General features: G+C 38.6%; 1 protein-coding gene across 2 annotated transcripts in view; it reads left to right on the top strand.

Annotated features, from left to right (window-relative positions):
- The window catches only part of whrna (whirlin a), a 101,772-nt gene that overhangs the window by 74,665 nt on the left and 6,557 nt on the right, over nt 1–20,550 (top strand). The window contains exons 7-10 of one of the 2 annotated variants that reach the window (XM_084387376.1): nt 8,845–9,057; nt 9,940–10,152; nt 10,733–10,765; nt 16,241–16,727. In XM_084387376.1, the coding sequence (XP_084243502.1) occupies nt 8,845–9,057; nt 9,940–10,152; nt 10,733–10,765; nt 16,241–16,727 (946 nt within the window). Of the gene's footprint in view, nt 1–8,844; nt 9,058–9,939; nt 10,153–10,732; nt 10,766–14,458; nt 14,531–16,240; nt 16,728–20,550 lie in introns of both variants that reach the window. The other variant, XM_084387375.1, reaches the window with a different exon arrangement.

Raw genomic sequence — 20,550 nt, forward strand, 5'->3', positions numbered from 1 at the left:
CGTGCATTGCTTAACAGGAATATTTATATATATATTAATGATATTTTTGTGGTTATACATCAAATAGTTTTTTTAGTCTTTCAGTTCACTAAGAAGATTTCCCAGTGTTTGTCTGCAGAACGATCCAAGCGTATAAATTGATAATCACATAAATGCTTCATTATGTTTTCATCAGTATACATTTAAAGCTCCCTGTAAACACTTAATAGTTGGGAAAGTAATTGCTCCTAGCTCAATGGGGGGGGCGAGAGGCGTTGATTAATTGTAGGTCACATAGGAGCAAGTTAAGCATAAATAGGGCAAACACAGAAAATTACGATGTTTTGGTTAGTTATTTTTAAGAAACTGTTGTACAAACGTATTTCTGATTTAGATATTTAAGAGTGAGTTCACGTCTGGTTGTAATTGACACTTTCTGCCTAGTTTAACACTCACAACACTCACAAAATCGAAACGAATCAAACTGCGGTCTGTCTCGGTCAAATGAGAGAACTTGGCAAAGTATTCTGCAATAATTATTCTGCCTCAGAAGTTTTCTGCTGTTGTGTGCTGAAGTTTTTTTTTGCTTATTTAAAGGCCTAAATTCCTTGCTGTGTGACCTTGTCGAATCTTCGCTGAGTAAGGCACTTTGCCTGATGTGAAATCTCTATATATCCCAAGCGAGGCTTACGTTGTTTGACGCCAGCCCGTCCTTGCCAACTCATTGCCGCTTAAACCCATTTCAGCGGCCCTCATTTTGAAGCTGATTGAATTCTCCAAATTGACATTGGCCTTTTAAGACCAGAACTACGGTGGCCCTTGGGGGGCTCAGAACAACGGCATTAGCCAAGTAAACAAAGCACAAAAAAGATTTAACATTTCTGAAAATATTTCAGGATATTGGTGACTGGAGGGTCTCTTGGGGAATTCTGTCACCTAAAGGTGAAAGGCATTTATAATTCGCAAGCTTAGAATTATAAGGTTCTATCTCCACTTTTGGTCGAAATTGAGTTTTTGACATAATCTGATCCATTAGGTGTTTATTAATGCTGTGTGGTGTTATTTTTGTAAAAAAAAAAAATTTGTTAGTAGTTATTAATAAAATAGATTATACTACATAACAGTTTTGCCAGCTGGGATGTAAAACCTTTGATGCTCAATATCTCAGACCTACCCTAAACGGAGATAGAACCTTATAATTCTAAGCTCACGAATTTATATTCCACTACTGACACCAAGTGAAATTGCCGAATATATATATATGTATATATATATATGTATATATATATATATATATATATCACTGCCCAACCATAAAAAGTCACTGTTTGGATTTAAATAGGCAAATGCTTACGGGTCTCTTTGATTGGATCATTAATGCAGTGATGATTATGTTTCTAGCATGTTATATGTTATATAACAGTTCTTCTAACCCTAATTGATGGAGTGTGTAGCTTTTCATTTCTTAAACATCCTTGTAGGAAGACAAATCATGGCCATATTCCAGGATGACAATGTCAAGATTCATCAGGCTCAAATTGTAAAAGACCGGTTGGAAGGGAGCATGAAGAATGATTTTCACACATGAATTGGCACATCTGAGTCCAGACCTTAAATTCATTGAAAGTCTTTGGGATGTGCTGGAATTAGGGCTGCACGATTAATCTCAATTTGCATGAAATCGCGCTTAAACCGATTTGGCTTATCGCGATTTTGAAATCACAAAGGCTGCGATTATTTTTTTATGCGCAGTTTGTCACCTCTGTAAACGCTGCTCCATCTGAAAGCACTCTGAGTTTGAGTCACTTATAACGTGCATTTGAAAAAGTGCATTTATGAACCTCTTGTCCAACAAAAGACAACATTTAATAACATGCTTTTACTCCAAACTCACTTCGTAATGACAGTTGAGCATCCTCTGGTTTTTAGATGGAGCAGCATTTACTACCAATCAGCCGTTTTGCACTGACAAGCTGCAAATTAAAATAATTGCAGCCTTTGCCAAATCACGTGCGGTTTCATTTCGATTAATCATGCAGCCCTAGCTGGAATAGACTAGGGCTGTAATCAACCAAAGAAAATCTTGGTCGACTGAAGTCCTGAAATTTTCGACTAAAAATTACGTTAGGAAAAAAAACGTTAAATTAATTAGCTGCGCACTGTGCGCTGTACTTGGTAGCCTTGTTGTCCGCCTAAATGAATTATAAATAAACATAAAAAACTAGTAGGCTTTTTGCAGTATATTAAATCGTTTTTGACCTAATTATTTTGCACTGAAATGAGTGTGACACACAAGTCTGTCGGCTCTGGCAGCGTTGCATCACGTGCACCTGCGCAATATCAGAGCCTATGATTTATGAAAATAGTACTATGTTGTCAACTAGTGATATCATCACAAGAACTTTTGAGGAATATGCAACATAATTTAGACTGTTAGTTGTTTTTGTCATATGTATTATAATAACTGACAGACTATCATTTCAGCCGCTCTGTGGAGCTCAGCTTCGCGGCTGAGACACGAATAGACTATTAACTTAAAAAAAAATGCTGCCACACTGCCGATGTCTTTGTTGACATGGTAGAAGAGGACTGACTGACTATGAATTAAACGCTCTCACAATTAAATAAATAATATTCAGCAAACCTTCTAGTAGCCTACTTTCTTCAATCTGTCGCTCTTCTCCAGTGGGTTGGGCTAATCCAAAAGAAGTGAAAACAAGGGGGGTGTTCTGAAGACAGACTGTTACCTGTGAAACAGGGGTGCTCTGAAAACACCCCCATTAGCAATTAGTGCTTTCCACCTGATGAAATGAACGCGGCAAAACTGATGTAATGAACGCGGCAAAAAAATCGACCAATCAGAATTTTGGTCGAGCCAGAACGTATCGACCAAATAATCGACTAATCGACTGGGAGATTACAGCCCTAGAATAGACTTTACAGAAAGCTTGACTCTTGCATTGACGACAAAAGATCTTGACCAAAAATGTATGGACCTCTTGATGGAAATAAATGTTATGTTGTTGTGATGCACTCTGTAAAGTCTACTCCAGCACATCCCAAATACTTTCCCAAAGAAAACAAAACAAAACTAAAGCCCCTCACGGACGACTGCTGCATAAACCGAAACAAAACACCAACATAAAGTCCAGGCCTGGTCCTCTCTCATCCTTCACTGTTGTCACTCCTCCTTTTATCCTTCCGGAACTCCTCAGTGGGACTCGAGACCAGTGTGTCGCGCAGGTGACACTCATTAGCATTAACTTGCCACAATTATATTCCTTATTCCTATATTATAATTATAATATTATAATATAAATATTTTTTTACTTAAACAAGAATGATTGTAAATAGCTGTAATGGCTGTAAAGTGCATTTTCCCTCCATCCAAATTGTCGTCTTCAACACTGTCACCATTTTGAGATTTGTTTGAAAACTTCTACTGACACCTGCACTCACAGGTTGTTTTTATGTTTGGTTTGGTCTGTATATAAGAAAGATTGCTTATCTCAGAGAGCTTATCTCCGGTGTGCCTTTAGGACATCTATTGACTGCTCCGCTCTGCCACTGTTCTAAAAAGAGCTGTAAAATCTATCATCTCTTCGAGAGAGACGTGCTCTTCTAAGCGCAGGACTTAATGTAGCTCGAGAGGGAGGAAATGAAGATCCAATTTCGACATGGGCCGTAGTCAGGCTGGGACGGTGATATAGTCTGAGAACTGAGATCTTGTGCCTTGTTGAAAAGCTTAGTCATTCTCCCCATGTTGTCGGTTAGCATATTAAAACACTGATAATGAGACAGATAGAGCTGTAACCGACAGCAGCTCCCGAACCCAAACATTTGTCATTTTAATTAACGTCTAACCAAGGTGACACTCATCTTGATCATCTAATTATTTAATTTCTTGCTCAATGGCCTTATGTTTTTAGTAGTTAGAGGTAATGTGACAGGAGGAGTGAAATTAATTTGTTTTTGCTTCATTTTGATGGAGCAGAATGGCTTTAACACACAATGCTAAAGTTTTAGTAATCTGCCATAAACCCTATTCAGACATGACTAGTTTTCATGGAGGACGTTATAGAGAAATTCATCATTCATGTAACTTCATGTAAATTTTAATCCTGTCCGAATCTGCCATGTCTGTGTTTTTCTCACACAACCTAAGTAAAAATTCCAGGCCAAATTGCATAGTGTTTTTTGGCAAACTCAACGGTCCTCTGAGAAATCTAATCCCGTCCGAATGCGAATGTCTGGGATTGCTGATATTATATTATGCTAACACTTCTCCTCATGTTTTTTCTGACCTACGTGAGCTACCATTTGTGCAGCAATTTTTGGCTTTCATTTCATTTTAATATGGGTGATATCTGACGAAAAAATTTAATTATAAAATTAATTTAAAAAAAAAGTTTTAATAATACATTCAAGTTATATCAGCAAGTAATTAATTAAAACACAGATGTCATATGGGATGCTGTCTATCTATCTATTTATCAATCTCTATCTGTCGTTATGTCTATCTATCTATCTATCTATCTATCTATCTATCTATCTCTATCTACCTACCTACCTATCTATCTCGTTCTAACTATCATTCTGTCTGTCTGTTTGTCTTTCTATATTGATCTATCATTCTATCTATCTTTCTATCTTTAATTCTATCTTATTTTATCTATCTATTGTGGCGGGAAGAGCAAACGACAGACACAGTGGGAGTGGTGTCAGGCTTCGGAGTGGCGTTTATTAACATAAATAAACATAAAATTTCCAAAAATGGGGGAAAATAAAGTGTTCAATCAAAAGGGATCTGGTGTCCTTTAATGGGATGGGTCCAGGTAAGGGGGCGGTGTCCGGCGGTCGCACGCGCTGCGGCGGCTTCAGCATCGCGGCTTGTCCTCTTTATCCATGACAACTTGAGGAGAATAGCAACCCGGCATCCTAGCCTGTCAGCGGAATCACGCATGGTTCTCCGTTCGGACCACGGGTCCGGCGTCTCACAACTCCATCGGCGTGGGAATCCCTCCGCGCTCCCTTCCTGGACCCACAAGGACACCAGTGTGCATGCACAGGGAAGAGACCGGTCTCCCGAGGAGAGGCGCGGTGGTGAGGCTTCATTATCTTCAGGTGTGCCTCATTACCCGCCGCCAATTCTCCTCTTCAGCGCCCCTCCTCTCCAATCACACCCACTCCAGTCGGGAACCTGGCGAAGGGTGGAGAGTTAAGGGACGGGGTGGCGCTAATTACAAGGGAGGGGCAGCCATTCCGTCACACTATCTATCTATCTATCTATCTATCTATCTATCTATCTATCCATATCGTTCTATCTATATATCTATCTTGTTCTATTGTTCTGTCTATCTATCTGTCTATCTATATTGTTCTATCTGTCTTTCATTCTATCTATCTATCTATCATCTGTCTGTTTGTTTATCTATCTCTCTATATCGTTCTATCTATCGTTCTATCTATCTATCTATGTATATCGTTCTATCTATCGTTCTATCTATATATCTATCTTGTTCTACCGTTCTAACTATCGTTCTATCTGTCTATCTATATTGTTATATCTATCTTTAATTATTTGTATCTATCTATCGTCTATCTGTCTATCTATCTATCTATCTATCTATCTAATCATTACATTTACATTTACATTTATTCATTTAGCTGACGCTTTTATCCAAAGCGACTTACAATTGCTATATATGTCAGAGGTCGCACGCCTCTGGAGCAACTAGGGGTTAAGTGTCTTGCTCAGGGACACATTGGTGTCTCACAGTGGATTCGAACCCGGGTCTTTCACACCAAAGGCATGTGTCTTATCCATTGCGGATAAGACACATGCCACATTGCTTAATCATCTGTCTGTCTGTCTGTCTATCTATCATCTGTCTGTCTATCTGTCTGTCTGTCTGTCTGTCTGTCTGTCTGTCTATCTATCATCTGTCTGTCTGTCTGTCTATCTGTCTGTCTGTCTGTCTATCATCTGTCTGTCTGTCTGTCTGTCTGTCTGTCTGTCTGTCTATCGTCTGTCTGTCTGTCTGTCTGTCTGTCTGTCTGTCTGTCTATCTGTCTGTCTGTCTGTCTATCTATCATCTGTCTGTCTGTCTGTCTGTCTGTCTGTCTGTCTATCGTCTGTCTGTCTGTCTGTCTATCTGTCTATCTATCTATCTATCTATCTATCTATCTATCTAATCATCTGTCTGTCTATCTAACTAAGTGCAGTTTTTGGTTGTATCGATTATTATACATTATTGACACAATTTCTCCCTGGCCCCAACCCTTTACTGCACTTCCCTGACCTTCATGTTGTTCAATCACTGCAAGGACAAGCCTCCTTTTAGTCCAGAAGCATATCCCCTATGACACTTTATTTTCTCATTTTTATATTTGTGGTCTATTTGATTTAAGAGAAAGTGCCTTTCTGCCCTTTTTTACAGCTGAGTTATCTCCAGTTCATTTAAGATAACGCTCAATCTGGGGATAAATGATCTCATTCAGGCCCTATTCAAATTCACTGGGCTGTGATGTGTGGGGACACGGCTGGAGTTTCTGTCACACAATGCTGCAAAGTTCCGGCAGACAATACTCTTGGCCTGATTGTGCTGTCTTAAAATTATGATATTGATCAGCAATTATGTGTTCCCGTGATTAAAGATGCTGTCAGTCGAGTTATGTCATAATGGGTATTCATGGAGGTTGTAACACCAGAGATGCCGCATGATCGATCCCGTCTTGGTCGCTATCATTCTTAAAGAATTATAAAGACACATTTTTCTCTTGCTAGTTTTATTGATCATCTTTTGTTAGAGACATTCTCCACAACTTTTGCTTTTTTGTAATTGAGCAGTGATGCTAATATCCCAGAATGCTCTGGAGGAAAGAGATTTTGAACCTCTCATCATCAAACTAGACAAAGACACTTGTGTTCTCATCTGAGGAAGTGTTATAGATATATAAACTACTGTTCAAAGGTTAAAAAAAAAAAGAAATTGGTCAAAAGTGACAGTAAAGAATTTACAAAAAAAAAAAAAAAAAATTTATATCAGACATTGTTCTTTTGAACTTTCCATTCAACAAAGAACCCTGAAAAAACGCATTACAGTTCCCACAAAAATATTAGGCAGCACAAATGGTTTCAACGTTGATAATTATAAGAAATGTCTCTTGAACACAAAATCAGCATATTAGAATAATTCCTGATGGATCATGTGACACTGAAGACTATGAAGGTGTAATTATGCTGAAATTCATCACAGGAATTAATTACATTTTAAAATATATTAAAATGTTATTTTAAATTGTAATAATATTACAGTTTTATTTTTTTAAAGAAATAAATGCAGCCTTGGTGCACATAAGATAATTATTTTAAAAACATGAAAAATCTTATCGCCCTTAATATTTATCTATATACTGTGTGTTTATATATAGTATGAAAAAAATTAAGATTTAGTAAAGTTAGTTGCGTCGCTTTTTAAGTTAGTTGCACTCCAACACTGATCTGAGGGATCAGTATTTATCTCTGCTGCAGAAGTAAATCTAAGGAGTTTATCAGAAACAGTTTGTACTCCAGGTGAGGATGAATTAGAGTTCAAATGTAAAGCAACCTCAAGAGTTTCTAACCGAGGGAATCTATCTGAAATCCATGGATTTTCAGAATAAAACGAAGAGAAAAAGGAAATAAAGTAAATGGATCACATACATCATAGTCTTAAGTTACTCTCTTGGACTCTGGCCCTGGTGACAGTAATATATTAGGTCAGGACAGAATATTATTATTTTTTTATTTAGCCAAGTGCATTGTGGAACTTTCTAAAACAAATCAAATTATATTTAATAATTTTCTATCTATTTGTTCACTTTGCCAATTTTGTTCTTAATCTCATTCTTTTTCTGTCTCTTCCATGCGTTTGCAAGCAACTTTCTAGACTAGCTATTCCTCAATGTCCAGTATAGGACATTAGCCTCATGGTCAAACCGGTCAGGGAGTTTTCCTCAGAAATACTGTGAAAATAAATGGTCTGTCGATGCAACCAAAATGCATAAGTTCCTGTTGGAGTGCTCTACAAAAGAGCTCATCTATACTCTCATCGAGCTCACACATTGTTCTAAAGAGAAAGAAAAGAACAAGGGCAAGAATAGTTCAGGCATTATCAGCATTCACTCACCTCACCCACTGTTTCTGTCTGTAATGAGTTTAAATCCTTGTGGCTTTAGACGGTTTGATAACAGACACTAGTGCTGCTCGACCGCATCTGCAAACCAGACAGCCAACAAACATACCTCTCCACCCAACAAAACCGTCAATAGACTGTTCAAGCAGACATAACTAGATCAAATGATTTTAAGGCATGTGATATGCCTCTAATTGACCCAAAATTAACATCAAACTAATCAATTGGTCTGTCCAATCCTGAATAGGTAAGTATGTAGTGAGCAAGTTAGTTTGGTTATCTAGTTTTCCAGATTGGTTTGCAAAAGTGTTGTGGTTTCATCCTTTGGCTGGAGAGCATGCCATTCCTAAGCTGAGCGTAACACAGATCGATGATCATGTTGACTCTGGAGCAGTGCTTTTTGATTAGGAGACTAATTAAAGGGAAAGCTGCTCTCGAGAAGAGAGGCTGAAACCTGAGAGAGAGAGAGAAAATAGGGAGAAGGGTTATGGAGATGTGATTTATGGTAGTAGCAATGAAGTCATGTTCTCATTTAAAAAAAAATAATGATGGAAGATTTAAAGTGTGTGCTTTGAGACTCAGTGGGCTACCGACAGGTGTCTGAAGTTTAATATTAATATTAATATTAGTCTGCTCTTAAAATATTTGCATTTCTTCTTTTCACACTTTTCACTTTCCCTCTCCTCAGGGTGGCTTTTATAAAGGTGTGGCGGGATCTCAGGTGACTCTGTCCAGTTTGGTGAACCAGAGCAGGGCTATGCTGGAGGAACAGGCGAGACATCTGCTGACCGAACCAGAGAGGCAGACCATGGGTTACTACATCCAAGAGTACCGTGATGGACACATCGGTGTTGAGCAGCTCGTCATGGCCCTCTTTGAGCTCTTCAATACACATGCCAAGGTGGAGACATTTACTTTTACATTTATGCATCTGGCAGACAATTTCATCCAAAACGACTTGCATAGTATTTAAGGTATACTGTACTGTATATTTTTTATCGGTTAACGCATTCACTGGGAATCGAGCACTTGGCATCATGCTCATCAAAAAACATGCATGTGATCTTGTTCGGACTTAACATATTCATAATAATTAATAATAATAATATGCCACCAACAGTTTTGCTCTTGACTTAATTTTTGGAACCATGTTTACCTTTCACAAAAAATAATAATAAATAATGGTCATAGTTTTTACCAGAATCATTATAATAAATTATTATTAGTGATTTAGTAGAATTTATTATTATTATTATTATTTTTTTTTTTTTTAACTTTATTTACTATTGTTTTAATTATTTTTACAATAATATGGTATTATTATATGGTGTGATAAAACTACACGTTTTATGAATCTTTGCAAGTTTTTTTATGCTGATAATGCTAGATAATACCATGTTATTATAGTTATATTGTAGTAACAAAATGCCTAAGACTTTTGCACAGTACTGTATTATATCAGAAAATAGTTATGCTAAATTGTAATAATATATTACAATACTTATGTCTTTACCATATTTTTGATCAAATAAAAGACTTATATTTTTTTTATTTAATACGCAATCTTTTTTTATTAAAGACTTGTATTGGCTGAATTAATTATTATTAATAAAACACATAATACTGACATTAACAGTATTATGGGCCATCGTTGTCTGGTGATTTACAACAAGTATAACCTCATATTACATTCACATTTATGAAGATTGTAAAACACCTGAGATTAAAACAATCAACACGAGCCCGGTCACATTCACAGCTCTGTACGTGTGTGTATTTGCAGTTCTCTCTGCTGTCAGAGGTGAGGGGGCTCGTGACCCCTCAGGATGTGGAGAGATTTGACGGGCTGGTTCTGAAACGAGAGATCGAAGCCCTGAAGGCAAGGCAAGGGGGTGGAGCTGGATTTCAGGACTCCTTCTCCATGGTCTCGTACCCTGATACGCTGGCCTCCTCCTCAGCCAGCTTCATGACCAACACCACTCTCAGCTCTGCACGGGTAAGAGCAGGCACCCACATTTACAATGAGATTATTCGCACATAAGCAGGAACACTTGTGCCGCAATTATTATTGAATAAGACCTAGTGTCTGTAGGCCTGTCTATAATCTATAATCAATAAGTGTTTAAGGCTCTGTGTCTGTATTTGTGTGGGATGAGTGGATGGCATTGTTTTTGTGTGTGTGTGTGTGTCTGGGTATGTGTGTGACAGACATAAAAAACTTCACAAAATTGCCGGGCAATTTGGGCACAAAGAAGGCGTGTGCAGATTACAAGGATACAAGATGAAGGGCTCTAAAGTTGCTGTGGGAAACAGCTTTTGTCCTTTCTGATGCAGGCTTTTATGCCCATCGCTCGAAACCTGTCTGTCCTCCTGTCTCACTTTGTCTGGGCATGTCTCACCTCAACTCATCTACGTCTCGTTGTGAAAGTGCAGCTGTTTAGATTTGTACTTGTCTCAGGAGTGTTGGTGTGACAGATGGAGAAGTGTTTTGTGACGGATTTTTAAGCCTGCTGACTCCCAGTGTAAATTGCAGGAACAGTTTAACACCCAATTCCCTATCCCTCTCAATAAAACAGGAAAGACTGCTCTGGCTGATAGATATGATGGAGGTAGGTTAAACAATCTCTCACTTAAATTTACAAAATGTACCATAGTAACCATCGTTTCCACTGTAATACCATACAAAATACCATTAGTAACCCCATAACTAAGTACTGTAGTAATATTCAGCGCGGTTTCTCCTGCATCATTTGTTCGGCAAATATGAATGATACGGAATATTGAGAAGTGTGCTATTAAATGTCAAAGCGAAACGTAAGTAATGAAATTGTTGAAAAATTCACTTATATTATTAACATTGAAGGAGGTACTTGAACAATATCTTTAGGGACCAGAATATCATAGAGCCTTAATATGTTGGGGATAATTTTTGTCAAGTAACCAACCAAACAGAACTACATAGGAACACAAACAAGTAATAAAAACTCAGTGAGTGTTTTAGCGCAATTTTCTCACGTCATGGGATCACAACACTCAAAATTCAATTTTTGAAGCATAAAGGAAAGATTTTTGATCAAATCTTTTTTCTAATATTATTGTAAATTTTAGAAGCTATCGATTGCAATTTGTTTCAACTCGATAGCTATTATGGTTGCCGAGAAATTTGCAAAAAACTGAATTTTTTCTAGAATTTCCAGGAAATCCAAAATCTTTTCCTGGATTTTTTTTGTGCGTTCCCGAGATTAGACCTTCCTTAACATAATGCCGAAAACCCGAAGTCTCTAGGTGGTCTGGTTGAGGAGTAGATAGAAGTGCAAGATTGGTGTGCACAGACAGAACAGAACAGAAATCATGAGTTGTTAATCGCAATTTTGTCCGGTGGAAAATTGCGCTAAAAAATATATACTTAGAGCTTGTTAGACCTTATTAACTCCCTAGCAACGATCCACAACACCCTAGAATTGATTCAGCGACACTCAAATTATAGTTTCTTTTTTTAATACCTATAAAATCTTAGTGGAAAATATGGTTACTATGGTAACATTTTGTAAGGGTATGTAAACATGCATGATCACAAACGTACATGCATATAGTAGTATATAGTACGTGCGTTTTGGGGTTGGGTTTGTCTCTTTTGCAAACACACACACATATTAAAGAATGAGTTTGCTTTTTCTATCTTTGGTTTCTTTTGAATACTCACGCACACATACAAGAAACACATTCTTCATTCTCTGCATGGATTGATCCCTCTGAAAGTCCCTCACGTCTGATGTCTGTCTGTGTGTATATGTGTGGGTTGCAGTGATCAGACACACAGTAAGTGCATGCATGTTGCAAATCAAAAAAGTGTCCGCTGTGACTTTGTACCTCTTCATCATGGGTCATTTGTCTGTATGTAGTATGAGTGTGTGAGTGCACTTTGGAAATGAGCGAACATATTTGTATGCAAGCTTTGTTCGTGGCCCTCCTCTGTGGATCGGTGTTGTTGTAAGCTTGCCAGCTCTGGCTCCAGTAATTACAAGAAGCAGCGGCGGCCCACACCGCAGCCCTGCGGAGCACCACAGACGAAACGTTCGCTCTGGGACTCTCATCCTGGTACCGCACCTCATCAGCCATATGCAGAGCTGTCACAGCAGATAAGCCCCCCCAGACAAAAAAAAAAAAAAAAGCAAAAAGTCTCGCAGAGAGCATCCTGATTTATGCTCTAGTGGAGCACAGTAGGGGACTGTGGGAAGGTGAAGGACCTGAGCCAGCACAGTACAGTGTCTGTGCTCTCTGAGTGTGCTCTTCTGTCTGTTTTAGCTTGAAGAAGAAATGAATGACTGCGTCCAGCCAGATTTGTCATATGGGTCAAAAGTGGTTTGATATCATTGGCTAATAGTTGCACAGGTCACTCAAATATCATTCAGAAGTTTGGGATTTGTAAGTTATTTTATTTATTTATTTAGAAATTTATTATTTTATATTCAGTAAATGAGTTAGTTACTTATTCAGTAAATCCTGTAATGGATTAATTTCATTAAAGGATTCATCAGACTGATTTAAAATGGTAACGGCCGGTTCACACTGAACATGTTTTTGACGGTAAAATCTAGTGGTTGACCGATATTGATTTTTTTGATGGCCGATGCTGGTATCTTAGAGAGCAGGGTGGCCGATATAAAGCCGATATATTCATAATTTATATTTATTTTACTTAATAAATTAGATATGAATCATTTGAAAATGAATTTGATTCTGATTCAACTTCTTGATTCTGAGATCTTATTACAGTATTTTTCACAAATAAAGAAATTGTTGAAAAAATATATGAATCAAAAGGAAGTAAACACTGTAACCAAGGCACTCAGTAATCTGGTAAGTTTGTGCACATTGGGAATCATATTTTTTCAAATAAAGTCTTGGTAACACTAATTTTACAAACATCACACAGTAAAAATGACATCAATATGACAGAGTGGGCAACTGAATATAATGCAGCATAGTTTGAAATCAAGCGTCCGAAAATAAAATGTTTATTAAATATTCAAAGATTTGTTTCAATTATATAAAAGCGTATTTTCTGAATGCTGACGGTAAATGAAAAGTATTATAATGTTTGCCTTTTTATTACTAATAATATAAAATCAAATGCTATAGTACTTTTTTCATTTATTTTCTTTGTTTAACAGTTCTATATACAGTAATAACGTATTAGATAGGACTGTTAAACAGAGACCATGAACTAATAAGATGGAGAATGGAGGCGCTGTGTCCTCAAAAGTTCAGCTTCTGACAGCCAAACAGAAAAACGAGTCGGCCAATGACGATATTTAAAAAATGGCAAATATCGGCCTTGCCGATATATCGGTCGACGACTATTAAAAAGGCAAGACGCAAGTGTAACGAAAATAATGTAAGGTTGAACTTCTTTTAACGTGAGTTCCGCATTTTTAGAATGCCGGGTCATACGTGAGACGCAAGCATAAAGGTCAAGCACGTCCGTCTATCGCATGTTTACACTGAAAAACTATGGAAAAGTTGCACAGTGAAATGGAAAAACATTTTGTGTGAATTGGCCTTAACTTTTTTGAACAACTACCAACTCACAACTCATTTGTTCGCATTGTGTGTTGATTTTTTTCCGTGCAGCTCATGAAGACAACTCAATAGTAAGACGTGTCTTGCTATTATTTCACAATACACGGCCTATAAATGTGAAAATAATTCGGTTCCATTATCTTTTTTACAAATAGTTTCAACCGTTTTCAAATGTTAAATACAGAGGTGTTATATGTGAATTATGAAATATACAAATACACAGCAAAAAAAAGCACAAACATTGCAAGAATGACAACCAAAACGCATACAAAGTTCAGCTGATCAAGTAGCAAACAAATTAGCCTTGTAAGTGGTGTGCAAGTAAATAAAGGGAATTGATGAGGCTTTTGTTTTGGTCGAGGGGAGTTTTAATGAGGTGAATCACATGTCTGAATGTACTGAACTGCCGAAGTCATGAAATCACCTCTCTCTTATTGCAACTGAGCACACGCACATGCTAAATCAGGGCTTTTCTTGCTCTCTGTGCGATGTGTGTTTGTTTGTGAGAGACGAGTGTTGGACTGAAAATGAGGCTGGATGTGAGATTGAAATGTAGGACTGTAAATGCAATTGTTTTGATGCCGCTCTGTGAAATGGGCCCTCAACAAAATGCAATTTGAATTGAACATTTGTTTAGGGGATAAACACACAGCTGTGTTTTTCATTTGTTTATAGTCTCTTGTTCTCGTTTTTCTCTCTTTTGTTTTTCTCTCTCCCAGAACGACGGTGTGGCAGAGAACAACGGGGAACAGTCTCTCGAGCGTAGCAATGCCCTGCCAGACATCTCTCTGGTAAGCCCTTCAGTTTGAGGAGAACAGGAAAGATAAAAGAGGGAGAACAGAGAAAAAGGAGAGTGTTATAGGTGTGCAATGGATGATATTGCGAGAACTGGCACTGAACACCTTGAGAATTACCAGGGGCAGATTTTGACTAGTGTGATGATGGCTTTTGTATGAAACTGTCAACATACTGTAGGGGTGGGTGGTATGACCAATGTTATGTCACGGTAGAGTAATTCAAGTAATTTTGCGTGTGTACACCATATTACAACTACCATTGTGGTCAGAATTTTTGGCACCCTTGGCAATATGATCAAAGAAGGCTGTGAAAATAAATCTGCATTGTTTATCCTTTTGTTCTTTCATTAAGAAAAAATAACAAAAATCTAACCTTCCATTGAAGTAAAACTAATCAATGTGGAGCGGAAATCAAATTATGAAATAAATGTTTTTCTCTAATACACATTGGCCCATTGGACATAATACTAATTATTATGAGTGAAATATATCTGAAGTTTATTCCCCTTCATATTTACAAGTTTTTGCACTGACGAAGTAAATATTTATGAATGTATAAATATGAGTTTAACACAAACGCCAAATTCCCTTAATCATCCATCACAATGGGTAAAACCAAAGAATACAGTTCTGATGTGCAGCAAAAGATTGTTGAGCTTCATAAAAAAGAAAGTAGCTGTAAGAAAATAGGACACGCGTCTATAATCAAGGCAGGTTCTGGCAGGTCACGTTAGCCAAAAAAACACCAGTTCTGCCATGTCCATCCCAGTCCCCTGACCTGAACCCTATTGGAAACTGAAGAGGAGAATGTATCAACATCTTTGTCCTTTATATTTTTTTTATATTTTCATAGGCTTCTTTGTTCATATTTACCAAGGGTGCCAATAATTCTGACCATGACTATATAAATTCAACTAACTAAACTGTGCTTTGCATGCACCAGAATGATTAATCCTTCAGTCCTAATCCTTATTTTCACATTACTCCATGTTTGTTGTCACTGTGAAGAGAATGTACATTAAGCAGTCCTGCACATCTACAGTGCCAAAAAATCTCTACCGGTTGACACTTTTTATGCTGTCATGCCGCCCAGCCCTATCTCAAACGGTTCTAAGGGCTTGGCTACTCAGACAGTTGACGGTTGTTTGAAGGAAAGAGTGAAGGAGAGAAATAGAGGAGATGATGACACTGTTGCTGATGGCTGCTCGTTGTGAGAGAGATGGCTGAGGAAGATTAGGGTCTTTCTCAGAGAGTTTGCTGTTGATAAACTGATGAAGCACCAGCACAGCTCTATCAGGCGCAGACGCCAACAAGTCAGAAGCGTGTGAAAGTAGCATTTCCAAAGAATGTTCAGGCCTAGATAAAAACCCAACACAGACGACTCACATCTTGGTTTGATTACTTTCTGATGGCACTGACACCTCATTCATCTGGCTTCTGCTCACCCTGTTCAGCCTTAGTTTGTTCATTTTCTTTTCTTTTTTGGTTTTGTTTCTTGCTTTGCCTCTTGGTCTGAATGAACCAATTGTTCTTGTCCTCAAATCGATGACTTGTGCGTAATTGTCGTATGTGTGTGTATGAAGTATGTGAATATGGTGCACTGTAAGTTGCGATGACTGTTATTGAATGCGGAACGTTTTCTTGATCTCCTTTGAAATATAACCTGAAATATGCCATCACTAATGCTCTCCTCTTTCATCCTAGGATGAGGTTCATTCCACCTCAGATTCCCCTCCTTCCTTTAAACCTCCTCCTCCCCCAGGGCTTCAGCACCGTCCCAGTCGAAAATCCACACTTAGTAAACGTCACTCTTCCAGCTCCTCCCAATCGGGCTTGTACTTCACCGCCCCTTCTCGTTCCCATACCAAAGAACCCAAACACCCAAAAACTCCCAAACCTCGCACATCTCCTCCTGACACCCTCAAGATCATGAGCCAGCACCCTATCGGACCGTTCCCTCGGGTCCAGTCTCCTAGTAAGGGGAAGCCTGCTGTCCAGTCCTCGTCTCCGAATCCTCCACCCGCCCCTAATGTACCTGCACCGCCTGGGCCACCTCCTCCTCCGCCCCCCTGCCCAGATAAGCCCGCCCCTTCGTCCCCAGCATCCAATCAGCATTTTGTCATGGTGGAGGTGCACAGGCCCAACGCAGAACCTGATGTGAACGAGGTGCGGCCGCTGCCACAGGCACGAGGTGAGACTGCACAGATTTGATGCATTGTGGGACAGCTGCGAATATTTAACATGTCATTAACCAGCTGCCGATTTGGTTATTTTCACTCATTTAATGGCTAAAAAGTCATTATCCGCAATGTTAAAGAAAGGGTTAGGGTGCACAACGTTTTTTAAACAGAAACGGTGATGCGTTGAACACACTGTTCTGATGATGCAAGAGTTGCTACTATGGCAGCTGAGAAGGCCATTCTTTGTGTTCTTTGTGAAGAATTTTTGGAGCCTGATGAAGTCGGTATAAATATGTGTTTAATACTACAAAATATGCCCGATGTTACAGTTACCGCACTTGCCGCCCAGAACAAAAGAGAACATCCCAATCGAGTGAAGGGATTGCTGAAATGGAAGCACACATCTTACTTAATTCAGACTAAAACACATCTATTTAGCCTCACATACTGACTTTATTTGTAGTTCATACTGTTTTAATACCCTTTATTTTCTTTCTCAATTTTAGGAAAAGCACTTAATTACCATTGTTTATTTCTATACCAAATGTCATACACTTGCAATGAAGCTAAAAATATAAAGAACTGCATCATTATGTTGATATCCTATATTTTTACAATAAAACTTACTACAAACATGTCTTCTAATATCCTCAGTTGTTGCGTATACCGAGCTGCATCGAACACATTTGTAAATTACTTTCCTTGAACCCATTGTGCGAGTTCACTTTAATACCGCGTGCTTTATATACATGTTGCTGCTGATTGGACTGCAGTTCTGACACACCTACCAAACAAGAGAAAACGTATCTCAAACCCCGGTGCACGCCGTTTCCAGGAAACATGACATTCAACCCGGAAACCGTAGCAAAACGTTGCGCACCGTTTTGAACTTGAACGTGCCCCAGGTTCAGAAAGTAAAAGTCCTCCTCAGCGTTTTGTTCCAATCACCTGGTTTTTCAGCCAGGAGATCTAATTAGTGAAATCAGCTGGCTGAGTTCATTGATGGAATAAACATATGGCAGGACTTTTACTTTCTGACCCCTGGACTTTACACCCCTGTCAGCCAGGTATCAAAATTCAATAATTTAATCACTTTCCTTATGTTTTACATGGATAAAATAACCAGATGGTTTGGGAACCACATTGATTTTTTTGAAGAACTTCTACAGTCGCAGTCATAAATATAAATACACCTTGCAGGATTGCAGTAAAGTGGAGTAGATTGCATATTTTTGTTTTGAATGTATTATGTTTAATTATGTTTAAAACAAAAATAGCATAATGTGTTGCAGTAGTATGACCGTTGCAGTGTCCATAGAGATTTTGCATGTCTAATGTGACCCTTGCTTAAGCTCTTCTCGATTTACATAGTCCATAATACAAAATATTAGCTGCATTTATAAAACCGACCCTGTTCAAAAGTTTACATACACTTGGTTCTTAAAAAGAATAAATGTTATGATTGTTTATATTCTTAACATTTTGCAGATTCTTTAAGTTTATGCATTTATTAACTTATGAATTAACTGTCTTTACATGCACTTTAAAAGTTAAATTTCAGTCTAACCAAAGCAACAATTTTTCTTTTTAAAATGTCATGTAAAGCACTTTAGTCCAACTGAAATCATATAATGGCTGGAATACACTACACTTTTAAAATTTGAACAGACTACACTATCTTACATCTTCCACTTGCTGACTTTAGAAACGGAGTTTACAAAGTGGAGTTTCCCTAACACAGCAAACTAATGCAGAATCATGTGCTTCGTTGCTAGGCGAAGCAAAAACAACGCAAGAAGTACTCAAAATACAAAGTTTAGGCATTGTTCAGACTAGCATAAGCCTGATAAGGGAGGATTAAAGGAAAAAGAAAGGGTTTTCTTTTTTTCCTTTTTTTATGAGGTTAAGTGCTCACGGAAGAGATGAGTTTTCAGTTGTCTTTTGAATGTTGTCAGGGATTCTGCATTCCGGATGAGGGTGGGGAGAGCATTCCACCAGCTTGGAACCGTGAATGAGAATGTTCTGGAAAATGATTTTGTGGCTCTCTGTGATTATTCGGCTCTCTGACCGAGAACCACGAGACGTCGCTCGTTGACCGATCGTAGGCTTCTGGTAGGGATGTAGACTCATAGGAGCGAGTGAAAGTAGGAGGGAGCTGACCCAGTGGTAGATCTGTAAGCAAGTGTCAATGCCTTGAACTTGATGCGAGCAGCAAGTGGTAGCCAGATGAATAGAGGAGTGACGTGGGCCCTTTTGGTCTCATTGAAGACAAGACGAGCTGCAGCATTCTGAATCATTTGTAGAGGTTTAGTTGCACATGATGGAAGTCCAGCCAGAAGAGCATTGCAGTAATCAAGCCTAGATATAAGCAGGGCCTGGACGAGAAGTTGTGTTGCATGCTCAGTTAGGAAAGGCCTGATCTTCCTGATGTTGTGCAGTGCAAACCTGCATGATCGAGCTGTCTTTGAAATGTGGTCTGTGAAGGTCAGCTGGTCATCAAATATTACTCCAAGATTTCTGACCAACTTTGATGGGGTGATTGATGATGAATCTAGCTGGATAGTGAAGACGGATTGGCAGGGAGGCAGAGAAGCTCAGTCTTTGCCAGGTTGAGCTGCAGGTGATGTTCGTTCATCCATGCCAAGATGTCCGCCAGACAGCTTGAGATCCGTGCAGCTACTGTGGGATCATCTGGTTGAAATGAGAGGAAGAGCTGAGTGTCATCAGCATAGCAATGGTAAGAGAAACCATGTGCCTGTATGATGTGTCCCAGTGATGTGGTGTAGATGGAGAAGAGGAGGGGTCCAAGAACTGAACCCTGAGGAACCCCTGTGGTCAGTTGATGTGCGTTAAATCAGTTAAATATAACGGTAGTTAATATGATTAGGCTTTTGCTTGACTACGTTATCAAATATCTGTCAATGTGTTGCTAATGTTACACAAACCATGTTCCCGTTCGCCATCTCAGTCTGCCTTCTAAAAATCAGCATCCTGAGAAAGGCTTTAAACATTATAGATCGTCAGTGGAGAAAGGCATATAGTTATATTTACGCATTTGGCTGATGCTTTTCCGAAACGACTTATGTTGTATTTCAAGGTACACATTTACATTCTTCTCAGTTCTTGCTTTCCCTGGGAATCGAACCCATGACCTTGGGGTTGCAAGTGCCAACGCTCTACTGTTTGAGCTACAGGAAAGTTATATATATATATATATATACGCAGTAATATTATTTGAAAAACACTAGGCAAAAGGTCGCCAGATGACCTGTCCACCGGAATTCTGAAGTGCGTATTCGATGGACACTTGACTATTCCGTGAGGCCACGGGAGAGGATTTATGAGAAGAAGTGAAGCGATGCAACGGATGCTGGCAGGTCACATGACAGTAACAACATGGCGGATGTATACGTCCGAATTTCATTTATACTACCCATATTCATACTATATATAACATACTGTTTTAACAAGTAGTCCTACTCAGACAGTATGCGATTCTTGATGCTGCATAGGTGTTCTAAAATCAGCTCAAAATATAAAACATGTTTGATATCCTCCAACTGGATGGAATCATAGCCTGAAGCTAAAAACCTGAGTCTGTGCCCATCATATGCTAATCATTTTTTGTGAAATCTGTCAACTCAAATCCAACATCTCCAGTCTACACTGCAAATCAGGACCAGAAATCTGTGCAAAAGTGTAGTGTATTCATACATAAATCTAGAATGTGATTGTAGCTCAGCTTCACCCAGAATGTATAAGTTAATCGGGCCTTGACGCTGTGCACATGCTCCGAAAGGCAGATGCACAATGCGTATAAATATATTCCATTAC

Source organism: Rutilus rutilus (genome assembly GCF_951802725.1).
Source record: "Rutilus rutilus genome assembly, chromosome: 18".
Lineage (NCBI taxonomy): Eukaryota > Metazoa > Chordata > Actinopteri > Cypriniformes > Leuciscidae > Rutilus > Rutilus rutilus.